This window comes from Diachasmimorpha longicaudata, chromosome 10 (genome assembly GCF_034640455.1).
Source record: "Diachasmimorpha longicaudata isolate KC_UGA_2023 chromosome 10, iyDiaLong2, whole genome shotgun sequence".
Classification (NCBI taxonomy): Eukaryota; Metazoa; Arthropoda; class Insecta; order Hymenoptera; family Braconidae; genus Diachasmimorpha; species Diachasmimorpha longicaudata.
In genome coordinates, this window is record NC_087234.1 from 4604274 (window position 1) to 4618389 (window position 14116).

The 14116-nt window shown below is 37.0% G+C and overlaps 2 protein-coding genes across 3 annotated transcripts; both read left to right on the forward strand.

Moving 5' to 3' along the window:
* The first annotated feature begins 1606 nt into the window (after positions 1–1606).
* LOC135167061 (uncharacterized) lies at positions 1607–9128 on the forward strand. Its single transcript, XM_064129912.1, has 21 exons — positions 1607–1651; positions 1737–1905; positions 2310–2788; positions 3175–3313; positions 3533–3673; positions 3848–4035; positions 4242–4444; positions 4503–4711; positions 4796–4913; positions 4977–5320; positions 5518–5572; positions 5773–5783; positions 5940–6065; positions 6146–6603; positions 6681–6822; positions 7033–7173; positions 7253–7440; positions 7804–8003; positions 8081–8289; positions 8421–8538; positions 8623–9128. The coding sequence occupies exons 1-21, from the start codon at positions 1607–1609 to the stop codon at positions 8930–8932; spliced, it is 3993 nt and encodes a 1330-aa protein (XP_063985982.1). The 3' UTR covers positions 8933–9128.
* An 869-nt stretch (positions 9129–9997) lies between these two features.
* LOC135167052 (uncharacterized) lies at positions 9998–13187 on the forward strand. Of its 2 annotated transcripts, XM_064129903.1 has the most exons (10): positions 10120–10172; positions 10398–10476; positions 10539–11026; positions 11100–11241; positions 11484–11624; positions 11701–11885; positions 11994–12193; positions 12276–12484; positions 12636–12753; positions 12838–13187. In XM_064129903.1, the coding sequence occupies exons 3-10, from the start codon at positions 10670–10672 to the stop codon at positions 13049–13051; spliced, it is 1566 nt and encodes a 521-aa protein (XP_063985973.1). In that variant the 5' UTR covers positions 10120–10172; positions 10398–10476; positions 10539–10669; the 3' UTR covers positions 13052–13187. The 2 variants fall into 2 exon arrangements, with proteins under 2 accessions (XP_063985972.1, XP_063985973.1); XM_064129902.1 differs by lacking the exon at positions 10398–10476 and having other exon boundaries at positions 9998–10172.
* Positions 13188–14116: the final 929 nt, after the last annotated feature.

The following is a 14116-nucleotide window of genomic DNA, read 5'->3' on the forward strand; positions in this document are numbered from 1 at the left end:
GGTTTTATCATTACCACAATATTGTTCATGTACTACTGAAGCCCTCGCTGACCATCGCAATTATTCATCCGAGCGACAATCTCCCGCTATTCGATAAATTCGGACAATTAATCGAGATTATTAAATATTACGGCGAAAGTTATTAATTCAAATTAACGAATTGTCATTTTAAATTGGTCTGGCATTCGCCATTGTTTCACCATTCGATATTGATGAATACAGTATACGTGTCGATGCTGGCGAGTCCCTGTTGATAATGTTGATTGGAGTGACGTGCGCAGAAGTACCAGGCGATGAGATCCGGTGATAGTGCTCTGGGCTCGGTATATTATGGAAATTAATAACTCAGCGCGGCTGATGTATAGGATCGAGACGGAGTCGGAAAGGGGATTTGACGACGGGTTGAGAATGAGCTTGAGCGTCACTCGGTGCATCATAGTCGTCTCATGAATATCACATCAAACGATTCACCTATCTCACCATTTAATCCGCAATAATTATCCTTTAGGAGCTCTCATCACATGAGAAACTTCTGAGAATTTTCATATCACGAAGAATTTTTTTATTGTTTAATGACAGACACTAATGTTGACACATATATTTTTTTTAACTCCTCAATGAAATACTTCACTAATTTTTAGGTCACCGCTCGTTAATAATTCCGCTAGTGGGGGCTTAATTTCGCGGGTTGGATAACATTTGAGTTGGTTGGTAGTTCAATTAACGGAAGTCCATCAAACAAACGGATAATTTCCTGGCTTCCAGGGAATCGCAAGAAGCGTTAAACATGGGAAAAGTTTGATTAAACATTTCTCCATCCGATCATTAACTTGCCCGCTGGATAACGATGAAAACTGATGATTAATCTGATGACTTGTCTAATGCCGAAAAACTATGTAATGCAGTGCTCATCACTTCGCTGTTTCTTTTACCTATAATTTGCATTGAAGAAAATATTCAATTTTATTGTACAAAACTTGCACAATATTGTTTATTTTCCGCGCAAATAGTAAAACATGTAATGCGGACATGCACTTAATTTTTATGCCTTCCGTGATTCTGCTATCAGTGTCCCATCGTACATTTTTGTGATAAACTTCTAAAACCGATGCCGAGAAAATGAGTGATAAAAAAGTTTCTCGCTTTTTCTAACGCATCAAATTATAATACACCTCAGTAAATAAGTGTATTTTTATCATTAATTTCCTTCGTAAAACCGGATTATCATTATCGACTAAGTAAGGAGAATTCATTGAAAAGATGAAAATTTCAATGAGAAAAAATCGACGATGAAAAAGTTCCCCTGATTTTGACGATAGCAATTACGAACACATTTGCATTTAATGCCTTTTACGAATTAACGACATTTTAATGATTGATTAATATCTCATCGCAGGCATTTTTAGTTATTTTCTCATCAAAAGCGAATTTATATTACGTAAAAAATGGTGAACAAATTTCAGAGTATGGAGCCTTATCATCATCATTAACATATTTCCCAACGTTCTAGACGAAGCAGAGATTATTGCAAGAAATATTTGGTCATTTTTTTAAAAACATGGAGAGCAATTTTTGAGAAGACCGCAAATTATACTCAAATTACTACATGGTTTGGTTTGGTTTCTACTCAAATTATGAACATGGTACTTATGTGAATCAAAAATTCCCTGTTCACATGTTGAAAAATCGGTTCCGATTGTATCTCTGCCACACTGGAGGGGCGAGTTGAATATAAGCATAGCCCAAATACCACACACTGTCGTATGTCTGCGCTTGGTGCCAATATGACATCTCAGCACGTTAAATTTTCTCTAATGAATAAGTTAAGAGTGCCGACAGTGCTACTACTCTTCACTCTCTGCACCCTGCAACCTTCCTGTGCTTTTAAACGTGCACTCTCTCTGGGTAAGTAATATGCAATTGATTAATGGCTGTCATCATCGAGACAGAGAATGATAAAAATAAAATATCAGTCCTGTACTGTGCCATAAAAATTCAGTACTGCTCTATAATGGACAGTCTAACAAGGCGAAATCTTATGGAGCAATCACGATTTTTTTAACTTCATGGAAAAATCATTTTTGTTAAAATTGGTGTGTGGATGAAATGAATATCCTGGTAACACAGACCACTTTATGACTTCAATTTTAGATATCCTCAGTTGGATTGTAATATAAAAAATATCGCAATGCGAAGGTGTCTGTCCAGCTTATGACACCAATTCTCCAGCTAATCCTACAATTTACCCCATGTAAATTCCATTCACTTCATATATATTAGATATTTAAGGAAATTTCTCCGTTTTTCAGGCGATGAAATATTCGCAGTTACCAAATCGTTGACGTTTATTGAGTTCGACGCCAACACCTCGTATTCTATGCTCGGAACAATGTTCAACTTGAGCTCGCCTGCGGGTCCGTTGATAATGAACTTGAGTACAGTCATGGAGAATATCAATCAGATTGAAGATGACAGGAATATCCGTCGCGTTATCGCCATGACGAGTTCATTTCAATCACGGCTAAAGCATTATGATGGCGGTGCCGCATTGAGTATCTGGACATCACGCGTGGATAGCTACGCCAAGAACATTGACTCAATATTCATGAAGCTTCGGCGATGCCTCTATGACACGAGGGGAACATCCTTATGGAGATGGGAGGCCTTCGCTGATGAGGCTGCGCGAACCGTTGAGGGAACCGTTAATGCTTTACAGAAGACAATTTTCCCCTGTAGCGAGGAATTAGAGGGTAGCAATAATTACGTCTTCCGTCTCGCTCACAATTCTGTGAGTATAACTTGGATGAGTGAAAGGACAATAGTAGAGGTGGTGTGCTAGTCAGTAGGTACTCAGACCGAGTCCTGATTCCCAGAATTGTTGAGATAGATTTTTTGAGCCGAATTCAACACATTTTTACCCCACAATGTGAGATATCCTGAATTTTTAATTAATTGAATATTGGGGCTTGTTAATAGCCTTTCAGCTCCCCTTTGGATCCCCTCGATAGTTTAATTAATGTTATGAAGTTTTAAGATCTTATTCGAACCCTTTAGAATTCCCTGTGCAGGATCAAACTTGAAAGGAATATCATTCCGTCAGACGATAATCAGTAGATGCACCAGCTCTTTTACTAATGCACTGAAATTATTCGCTTCACTTCTATATTTTAACAGTTAACGACGCATAAATGCAACGAAACGTTGGTGATGCCATATTTTCTGAGCCATTTATTACAAGCAGCCATAGTGACTGAAGTCAAAGGCTTGGCAGTGCTGACCTACGCTTCCATGATCCGCAATGCCGAAAATAGCGGTAGGTGATGATCGAATGTTCAGAATTCCTCGATTTCACGATTTTTAAACTGAAGACGACCAGAACTGTAAATTACTCAGTAATCGTCCCTAATTGTTGCAGTAAAATTTTCTGGAAATGTCTAATGGTTCTGATGATCTTGATTAGGGTTTTCTAATATGATAAATCAAACTTGACTGATCATTCCTCTAAAATATGAAATATCTTCTGTTGATGTAGAATGGAGATCCGAACTTCTGAGAATATCTACTAAATTCCAGAAACGATTTTTGCATTACGTGGCACAGACTTGGCGCGCTATGGACTTAACATCGAATGCTTTGATAGCATGTGATCCTGTCAAGGGCAATCGTATTCGAGGTAATGATATTTCGTTGACAACAGGGAATTTTCAAGTACTTTGACTTTTACCATTTTAGAAAATTAAAATATTACAGTTGATTCAAGGGGGTTTGATCTAGAATGTGATATCTATTGAACTGTAAAAGATCCTTGAATATTAACTTGAAACGTTCACATCTCATAATTTTGTAGGTGATAATTACTACGAAATGGAAAAGCAAGTTCAAGTGTCCATTTTCCAATACAATGTTGCCCTCAGAAGTAAGAATTGTGCCAATGCTGTGGCGAAAAAATTATACACATTCGATTCGGATGTAGACATTTGCAAGGGTGAACTGTCCGACTGCCAGTATTCAGGGTGGCTAGATGTGTGTCGATTGGTGAGTGGCTTCTCAAAATTCCTGATTTAATACAGAAAATAATCTCGAACAATCACACTAAAAAATAATGCCTCAATCCCAGGTAAACGGGTTCCTAAACATGAGAATTCATACTTCAAATTGAATTAGCATTTTTAATTATGTTCACTTTTTATGTCATTCATCTCAGTAAGCCATACTAATCAACGTTATTAACAAATGAACAGAGGAATAACTCAAAACGGTACGAGTGGATTAAAGTTGAAAATGGAAGTTATGGAATGAACTTCGACGAATGCCCGAATGGTACGATAACTAAATACGAGGGAGCGAGCAATACGTTCGATGGTCACTGTATTTGCTTATGCCATAACACTGATGAGAACTGGATTAGTGTCAGTCCAGTGATGGCTGATATATCCAAGAACATGTGAGTTGATGAATGTTGATTACTCTGGACCTATTTGTCATTAATTTTCACATTAAAGGGTTATCACGGGTTTACGATTCGTTCGTAAGAATGGAGTTTTGCACCTCCAACTGAGGCAAGGAAAACTGTTGGCTAATGGGTGGATAAACCCATCCTCCCAAAAGTGGATGCCTTTACCAAAGAAACCACAGTTGGTAATGGTAAATACGACAACCAATAAGTTCTACCTTGATGACATCCGATTCCCGGAGGAACACGTCTTGATCGGTAAAGAACAACTAATTTTGCATCATTCAACGATATTTCGATAGTCTCGGTATCGACATTACTAATGACTCTTGCCAATTCCAGGAGTTCAATTCGAATACAATGAGGGATTCGCTCTTAAAGCGTTTGGTATGCCATTCAATTATGCAACCGGACGTCTGCAATCAACAATCGTTGAAAAAACTCCAAATTATTTGAACTAGTAAGAAAATATTACCAATTTGTGTATTGAATTATCGGCTAATTCACATTTCTCAAATTTTAGTCAGCAATTAGTACTTCCGTGGAGTAACTCGATCTATACAAAAATCCCACACACGGAGATTACAAGTGAAAAATGGCTGCAACTGGATGTTTCGGAGTGGCTGTATGACGCAGGACAATCAACATTACCATTATTTGATGGTGTAGCTGTTGAAACTGATTTACCAGTTCCACTGAGTGGAGTTGGATTAGTGCACAAAGGGGCACAAGCATATGCTGGCTATATTTCTCTGAAATTGTATTCCCTTCAGTATTTCAAACTCTTGAAAAAGGCGATTAAAAAATATTACAATATACCAGACTCGGAAGATAAATACATAGAATTGGTAACACGTTGTCAACAATAGAGAGCAAAATCCTAGAATCCGACTGTTTCATTCCCGGAATAGTTACATGAATAATCAAACTAGGGAATATAATTATGAGGCGTGAACTTTAAATGAAAATATTTAATTCACCACTCGCAGGGCTAGTAATTTAATAAATTGTACGGAGTGAAAAATAAATGAATGAATAAGTCCACATATTTTTTAATTTATCAGGGAAAAATTATAACTTGAATCGGGTGAGAAGAGTGATGGACGAAGTATGTTTGAGGTGAAACGAGCGTGTGATAAGACCCCTCTTAAAATAGGAGGAAAATGATATTTTATTCGTAATATTGCTATTGTACATTGGTACTTTCTGGAAACGTCACCGTTCCATTACCTCTATTTTTTATAAATGTGTAAAAATGGTTTCGATGTGTGAAAAGTTTGTGAAGAGAATTACATTTTAATTACTTTTCTAATCAATAGTCGTGGAAAATGTATTTATAATGACTTTGATTTCAGCTTATCACTCTGAGTTTTTAGTATATTATTCACTTAATTACCCATTTTGAGATTAATATTCGTAACAATCCCCCAAATATTCATAATTACGGGATACTGGAGGGGAGTACTTGCTGATATATAAATCTAACGGAATTACTTTTGGCAGTACTTTAGTTTTTCCAAAATGAAGCTACTGCGTACATCAGCTGTCATCCTACTGTTTGCTCTCTGCAGCGTACAAGCTTCTACCGATTTTTACGATGTCGTCCACGCAGGTAAACGATACTAAATCCATCAGTTATTGTTATTCCATGAATATGAATTTCATATTTTCACATCTTAATAATGTGTTTAGGAAAACAAATCTATATGAACTTAGAAAAGATATCGGACATGAACCTCGAAGCAAATAGGGTTGAATTTGTGATTGGTAAACTCCGAGACGCGGAATTTATGAGGGAGGAAGTAGAAAGTTTGGCCGGAACCGGAAATGGCACAGATTTAAATGAAATTTTCGGGCTTCTCGACAAAATACTGAATCATCTGCAGCTCGGGGCTCATGACCGTTCTGCATTTTCTACGTGGAAATCACTACTACAAAACTACACCTCAAATATTGCCTCAAATTACGAGAGATTTTTGCAGTTGTTGGACATAAACAGAACAACTTCTGCCCAAGAGTGGAATATGTTCGCTGAGGACACTATTCAAAACATTGCAAAGAACATTACCGAATTGCACAAAATAGTTTATCCTCTACGAAATAAATCCAAGAGGATTGGCATGGTTTCCTGGCTAGCTGAGATTAGTCATGTAAGTACTGCTGATATTATTTACCGAGAAGATGAAAGTTAAGGAATGACAGTCATTCGCTTTTTCGTCTACTGCAGGACTTACGCATAAATCTTTGCAAGGACACCTTAACGACAGAAGCATTCCTCAGCCATTTATTCCAAGCGATGATGCTCAGTGAAGCCAAAGCTACGACGGCCTTAACTTACGCTGTCATGATCCAGAACTACAAGTATGGTGGTACGTTCTCGAAATTGGGGTCTGACATATGGATAATGCATTTATCAAGGATCCAAGTGATTCCTCTTGGTCTGATTCTTCCACATAACATTACGAGAGATTTTTACATAACATTTTGCAATATTTCAAACAGTTTCAATTCTTCTTAGAAAATCTATAAACTGTCAATGATTATTCTCCTTGAATTTTGATTATTTTGTATTAAAACAGAATGGAAGTACAAAATCATGGAGCTGATGGCGAACTTGAAATCCCGAATCGCGAACTCCTTGCTGAGCACCAACGAAGCTTTGGACATGGCACAACATCAATCGATAACGTGCGATCCACCCAATGGCCAACATATTCGCGGTAATATTATTGTATATATGAACAATTCGAAATGTTTTGACAAGATGTCGTCGATTTCTACGATTTTAAAATTCTACAGATGAGACGTACTTTGAGATCGAAAGGTTGGTGCAATTATCGACTTTCGAAATGACTAATAGTTCCAATAGCAAGAACTGCACGGCCGCTGTTGAGGAAAAATCATTCAAAGTTAATTCGGAAGTAGATATTTGTAACGGTAGACTCACTCGCTGCGAGTATACATCATCGTTAGAGCTGTGCCGATTGGTGAGAGACTTCTTAATATTGTTGAATAGATAAGATCTATAAACTCTAATAGAGAGACACGAGCAGGAGTCTGACGTCGAAGAAGATATGACCGTAACTACTTATGTCGTTTGTCTTTCTCTTTTTTTGTATTATTTCTAGCCATTCAATTAATGGGAATGAATGGATTTATAATAGTTTCTCATGTATGTGAGAGATATTTGTATCTTCTCGATTGACACAATTAGTCAAATATTTATAGTGCACTAATTGATAAAACCAGTAGTGTGGATCATATCAAAGAAGTTTCAAAATAGCAGACTTTGCTTGGGACGCCCAAATGTGATGCACCATATTAATTTTACTTAATGAACTAATAAACAGGAAAATGGCCCAAAGCGATACGAGTGGATTAAAACAGACACTGGAAATTATGGAATGAATTTCGATAACTGCCCGAATGGTAAAATAAGTAAATATGAGGCACAGAACGATCTGTACGCAGGTCACTGTATTTGCAAATGCCAGGAAACTATTAACTGGATGAGTATATCTTCATCGACGAGTAATGTATCCGACAATATGTAAGTTCATCATTATCATCATTTTAATAATACCTGGTGCATCGTCATTGATATACTCATTACGTTTGCTATTCCAGGGTTGTCATTGGTTCGCGATTCGTTCGCAAGGATAGAGTTCTTTACCTGCAATTGAAACAAGGAAGATTACTGGCCAATGGGTGGATTGATCCGTCCTCGCAGGAATGGATTCCCTTGCCAGAGAACCCACAGTTGATACCGATCAATTCTACTACCAGGATTTTTTATACTGATGATGTACGTCTGCCTGACGAATATGTCGTGATTGGTGAGTGCCTTTGATGTTGCGAAATATTGTTTTTTCATTTGTAAGCTTCAAAGTTCATGGCGACTATATAATTACATTTCCGATCTAAAGAATTGGCCGACCAAGGATTCACTATTTTTTTTTAATTCCAGGTGCCCATGTAGACTACCTCGACGGATTTTATCTTGTTGTAACAGGAGCGAAGTACTCATATGGATCAGGAAAACTGGAGTCGTCTACCGTTTATAAATATGCAAAGAGTTTTGACTAGTATGACAAAATATTTCATTCATTAAGTTCTTCACTTCGTCTCCTTTATGGACCTTCTCAAAATTGGTATTTTTAATTTTTCAGTGAACGTCTTGAATTCTCAAAAAAAAATTCGATCTATACAAATGAGCCACACACGCTGCTTTCAAGGAAACAAAAGATAAAACTGCGAATCTCTGATCGGAGGTATGACGCAGGTCAATCGGTGCTGCCATTATTCGATGGAGTAGCTGCTGAAAATGATCCACCCGTACCATTGGGTGGATTAGGAATTGGGCATAAAGGGGCGGAGGGGTATGCTGGTTTCATTTCCCCGAAATTATTTTCACTTCCATACTTGAGAGTTATCAGAAACTACGGTTTTGATATGGCTTCATGGTTGGCCAAGGCTTAATTCTGTTTTTTCAATGGAATTGTTACTGTCCTCCTGAAAGATCGTGAAACTCCATGTGACACTCATGCGGTCCACTGCCACTTATTGAGTTTATCGATAATAATGATCATCAGTTCGATGTAGGGGTTATTGTTTAATAAACTGTTGATCTTTTATTCATTAGTTTGCGTTAATATGCATATCCTGAAGATTGTGAATCCTCAAGTGACGGAATTTTAGAAATTTAAATTAATTAATTGATTGTTGTCTGCAATAAAATCAATAAATATCTCTTCTCTGGTAGTGCGGAAAAATTGATTGAAATTTTTGTTCGATAACCTTTTTTACCTATATACCTTATCACAGCAATTTATTTACCATATTCATGATAAAAAAAATAAATTGTTACTTGTCGGAAATTTTTGCGACCCTTAGCGGGAATTTCAATAAAAAATTTTCACCAGTTTACCTGACATTAAAGTCAAAATTATCAAGCTCATTCAAATAGAATACCGAATATTTGGAACGATATCAACAAGGTTATGTGACAAACAGCCTAAAATTATCTACAATGAGAGAAAAATTTCTTATTTATGGACGAGTTCGTTGGAGGGGCGCCAATTATTTTTAATAACTTCACGAAATTTGATTAAATATCGATTCTCTACTATCATCGTACGTGACATTATAAATAAGTTACGAAATGGGATATTATAAATGCACAAAAGAATAATTAAAATCATAAATAGTTGAAGAGTGGCGGTATTTCGTGCGATTTGGGTAAATTCATTTGCGATAGGATTGTACTTGCGTTTAACAATTTGTCAAGCCACTGAGACCGTGATACGTGTTATACCTGTCTCAAGTAATTGTTTTAATCATTAATAATTTTATTTTCAATATTTTTCATTTGAAAATGTTAATGCAATCGAAAAATCTCGGATTTAAATGAAAACATTCAATCGAACGGAAAATTCATGTGTGAGATATTGTAATCGTCATTATGCTTTGTCTGTAAATCATGTATTTGTTCTCGCACATATTGGAAATTTTTTACTTCATATACATCCAGAAGGGGGGGGGGGAGTTCTGGTCATATAAATGGAGTCCAAGCTACTCGTAGTACACATAACATTGGAAAAACGTACGATCTTATTCCGACAGCCCAAGATGAAGGCATTCACGGTGCTGGTTGTCTCCTGTTTCCTCGCCCTCTGCGTCCTGCAGCCTACTGATGCTCTAAGCGCGCCTGCCTACCGGGGTCAGTAATATCTTGTTTACCAATCACTAAGATTGTGCATGCAAAACAATATTTTTCACGAGTGTCAACGGACTTTCTGAAACTTGATTTGAGAAATTTGGAAAAAATACTTGTGCCAAATACTTTTCGAGTACAAAGTTTCATACCTATGTAGACCAAGTAATAATTAATAACTATATATTTGAACCTCTCACAGATACCTTAATAACTTAATTTAGTATTCAGAACCTGGCAATTTGATTGAGTCAGAAAGAAATTGAGAAATATCTTTTCCATTTTCATCATCTTCGACAATTACAAAAAGGTACATTTTCGGTGGAACGAATACTTATCTATGCCTATCAATGTTTAACAATACTTTTCCAGTTCATAGTATAGAGACAGAAATTAATAGCCTGAGGTTAGCGGAGGGAACGGGTGGTACTCCAAAATCAGTGATCAAGATATTCAAAGGCCGCACTGATGATATAGTTTTCGGTCCCCGGCTGAATCACATAATGCAATTCATGGCGGGTGTGGACGTCATCGAGAACCCAGCGGATTTGAATGCTACATTTGATTCCATAAAAAAGCTGAGGAGTCTGGTATACAATAGTACTGATGAAGAGAAATTCGCTGCGTGGAAATCACAACTAGAACATTATTTGTCAAATATTCACTCAAATTACGATGGCCTCAAGGCTTTACTGAAACAGCCAGGACCCATTGTTGTTAAAGATTGGATGAATTTTGCTAGAAGTACTAAAGTTAATATTCCATCGAATATGAGTGCATTCATCGAAGAACTTTTCAACCGTGGAAGACAGCCGGGAAACTCTTCTAGTTTTATTATGGAACTCGCTCGTTTGAGCAATGTAAGTATAAATGAGATGGGATCGACTAGAGTCTCAAGTTATCGAAATCATCCCTTTCTGTTGTTCATTGTAGGAATTACAAGAAAAACATTGCACGGAGGCATTCGCCATGAACGGCTTTATCAACCAGCTCGCCAACCTGGCGTTAATTACGCAGATGAAAGCTGTAGTTCCACTGGTTTATTCTGCTGTGCTTCGGCATCGCAATAACCCCGGTAAATTATCACGAAATCTACATATACTGAGCTGCATGAGTAAAGTCATAAACTTTCCCCTCAAATAATCCAGAATTTTAAAAAGTCTTTGCTCCCAATTTTTCGAAAATTTTTTTAATTCTGTTTCATGAATCAGAAAAACATGTTGTTTTTTTGATGTACGGTGATTTTGATACGAAAAAAAAATAAAATTCCCAATCTTTCCCTTTTTCTCCAATTTGAAACTCTTTGTGTGGCCGTAGTCCGAAGAACCAAATTAGAAAGGATAATGAGTGACTACAAAACCGAATACCTAAAAATTCTGAGACCTATTGAACAAGCTATGACCGCAGCACCGGACAATTTAGTCTCATGTAATTCTCCTGACAGCGTTCTTACTCCAGGTAATACTGTTGTATATAATCCATTAATGTCAAATGTGTTGATGAAATTCCAGCCATTTCACGTATGATTTTACAGGTGAGGATTACTTTGAATTGGAGAGGCTCGAGCAACTAACAATTTCCCAGTTCAATTCTTCCAAGAGCAAGAGCTGTACCAAAGCTAAGAACAACCACTTGCTGAGGTTCGATTCGCAGCAAGATACTTGTAACGGCAGTCTATACAATTGTGAATACTCAGCATGGTTGGACGTGTGTCGTTTAGTGAGTGAATTTTCCAAATTAATAAATGGATGGGAACTATAATTCCCAGTAAAAATATGCATAAATATAATATGTGAGATTAATTTCACACAATGAACAAATAAATAGGAAAACAATACAAAGCGATATGGGTGGATCAGATCGGAATATGGAAATTATGGAAAGAATTTGGAGGAATGTCGGGATGGAAAAATAACAAGATATGAACAAAATATCAATTCGTCCATAGGTTATTGTCTTTGCCAATGCCGTGAAACTGTCAACTGGATCAGTGTGACTCCAGTTATGACCAATATATCAGCTAATATGTGAGTTAATAACACACAAATATTATTATTGAAAATTATGCAACCGCCATTGATGCACTCTTAATTGTTTTTTATTTTCAAGGGTTATTACTGGTTTACGATTTGTTCGTGAGAAAGGAGTCCTTTACCTGCAAGTGAAACAAGGAAAGTTACTGCCCAATGAGAAGATTGATGCTGCATCGCAAGAGTGGATTCCTTTACCAAAGAATCCAAATTTGAAACCGTTGAATTCGGGTAACGGTGAATTATATCTTCGTGAACTAATTGCGGACGTGAATGATATACCAGTTGGTAAGTATTTTGTACATTCTTATCGGAGTTATCACTCGTTGTGCGCCTCTAATCCCCCGAATTTTTGTTAGCCGTTCAATTCTCTTATTAGTATCATGATTTTGTCAATAGTATTGGCCTACAAGTGATTCTACTCTTTTGAAAATTTTAGGAGTTTCATTCGTAGCAAGGGACGACCACTTCTATCTTCAAACGACAGTGGTCGGCTATACGTTTTACGGATCCCTCAGTTCGCATAAGCCTCGGAAACTTTACCCCACGCAGCCAGTGTAATTCAAAATACCACTTTCAATATAATTTGCATTTCCACTACTTTATCCAGCTCCTTAAACCCTGCATTCTCTAAATTCTAGTCAGTACGATACATCTGTTGCCTTTGAGATGTCTGATCGAGAGGACAATGCAGGCCAATCAGTGTTACCATTTATAAATGCAAAAGCTGCTGAAGCTGACCCACCAATACCATTAGGAGGACTATCTATTGCGTATGACGGACGTCGTCGACTGATTTCGCCGAAACTTATAGCGCTTCCTTATAAAAAAGTATTTAAACAAACTATCTACTAATACGTCGACTTATTATCATTTGAACACACGAACACATCATGTATGTACATGTAGTTGATAATTTTATAAGGGCCATCTTGCATAGAATTTAGTCCTACTTTCCTACTTAGTCTTAATAAACGATTGAAAGAATTAATCAATTGCAATTTAACTGGCTGCACCAGTCTGACCAAAGAGGATATCAACCATCGATTTGTCTGAATATACAACCAATAAACACCAAGAAAGGTGAGTCTTTGATCTCTACTCGTTCAGCATCTCTACAATCCCCATAGACATCAGACCCTCTATTTTAAAAACATTAGTCGGATGGGTGTCTTTATTAGCCTTCAAGAACGCACCTAAGTCGAGTGTTCGTCGAAAAGTTACTTCTCTCGAATAGCAGTCACTGACGCCTCTCTTCCATGAGCTTCAACATTCTCTTTTCTGTTTTCCCTCTAAAAGCTCGCTTCTTCCCCCTTGGAAAACTTCGGTACCATTGCCAAAGTTCAAATACAACTTCTCACCGCTCGTGCAATATTTCTGTATCTCGTGCTTTTCACAACGCTACGGAAGCTCAACAAGCACTCATAAACCAGTGTTATGTCTCCCTCGATTTTCCTCCATTATATTTCGTCGTTATAATGACACTGTTATTACGTCGACAACGAGACTCGATAATTTATCGGTGCTTCTTCATTTTTGCCACGAAGGAAAGCTTCTGTTGAAGTTTTCATGGATATATTCTCATTTTTCTTCCAGTGCAAATTACTTATAATGACCGGCTATTAAGGATTCAGGACAAGTCATAGAGATGTAATGGCATGTCCTTCAGAAGTCTTTTAAAAAATCCTCACAAATCAATTTTTCGGACATCAGAAGATTATTAATTATGTAACCCTTCACAATTATCATCTGCAGAGCTTTCTCAGGTGTCTTTCGACAAAATCATTTTCTCCAAATCGTTTAGGTCGCAGTAAAATAATTATTAGATTGATCTTCGACAAATACTTCCAGGGATTTTTGAAATATATTCCAAAGACCGATATTTTTCAACGTATCATGATAATTGGGCATAAATACTTT

Coding starts and splice junctions, on each gene's coding strand:
- LOC135167061 (XM_064129912.1), top strand. CDS start 1,607: ATGGTTTGGTTTGGTTTCTACTCAAATTATGAACATGGTACTTAT. Junction 5,321..5,517: donor GGTAACACGTTGTCAACAAT/AGAGAGCAAAAT, acceptor TTAATTTATCAG/GGAAAAATTATAACTTGAAT. Junction 6,823..7,032: donor CCAGAACTACAAGTATGGTG/GTACGTTCTCGA, acceptor GTATTAAAACAG/AATGGAAGTACAAAATCATG.
- LOC135167052 (XM_064129902.1), top strand. CDS start 10,013: ATGGAGTCCAAGCTACTCGTAGTACACATAACATTGGAAAAACGTACG. Junction 11,242..11,483: donor TCGGCATCGCAATAACCCCG/GTAAATTATCAC, acceptor GTGTGGCCGTAG/TCCGAAGAACCAAATTAGAA. Junction 12,485..12,635: donor CGTGAATGATATACCAGTTG/GTAAGTATTTTG, acceptor TGAAAATTTTAG/GAGTTTCATTCGTAGCAAGG.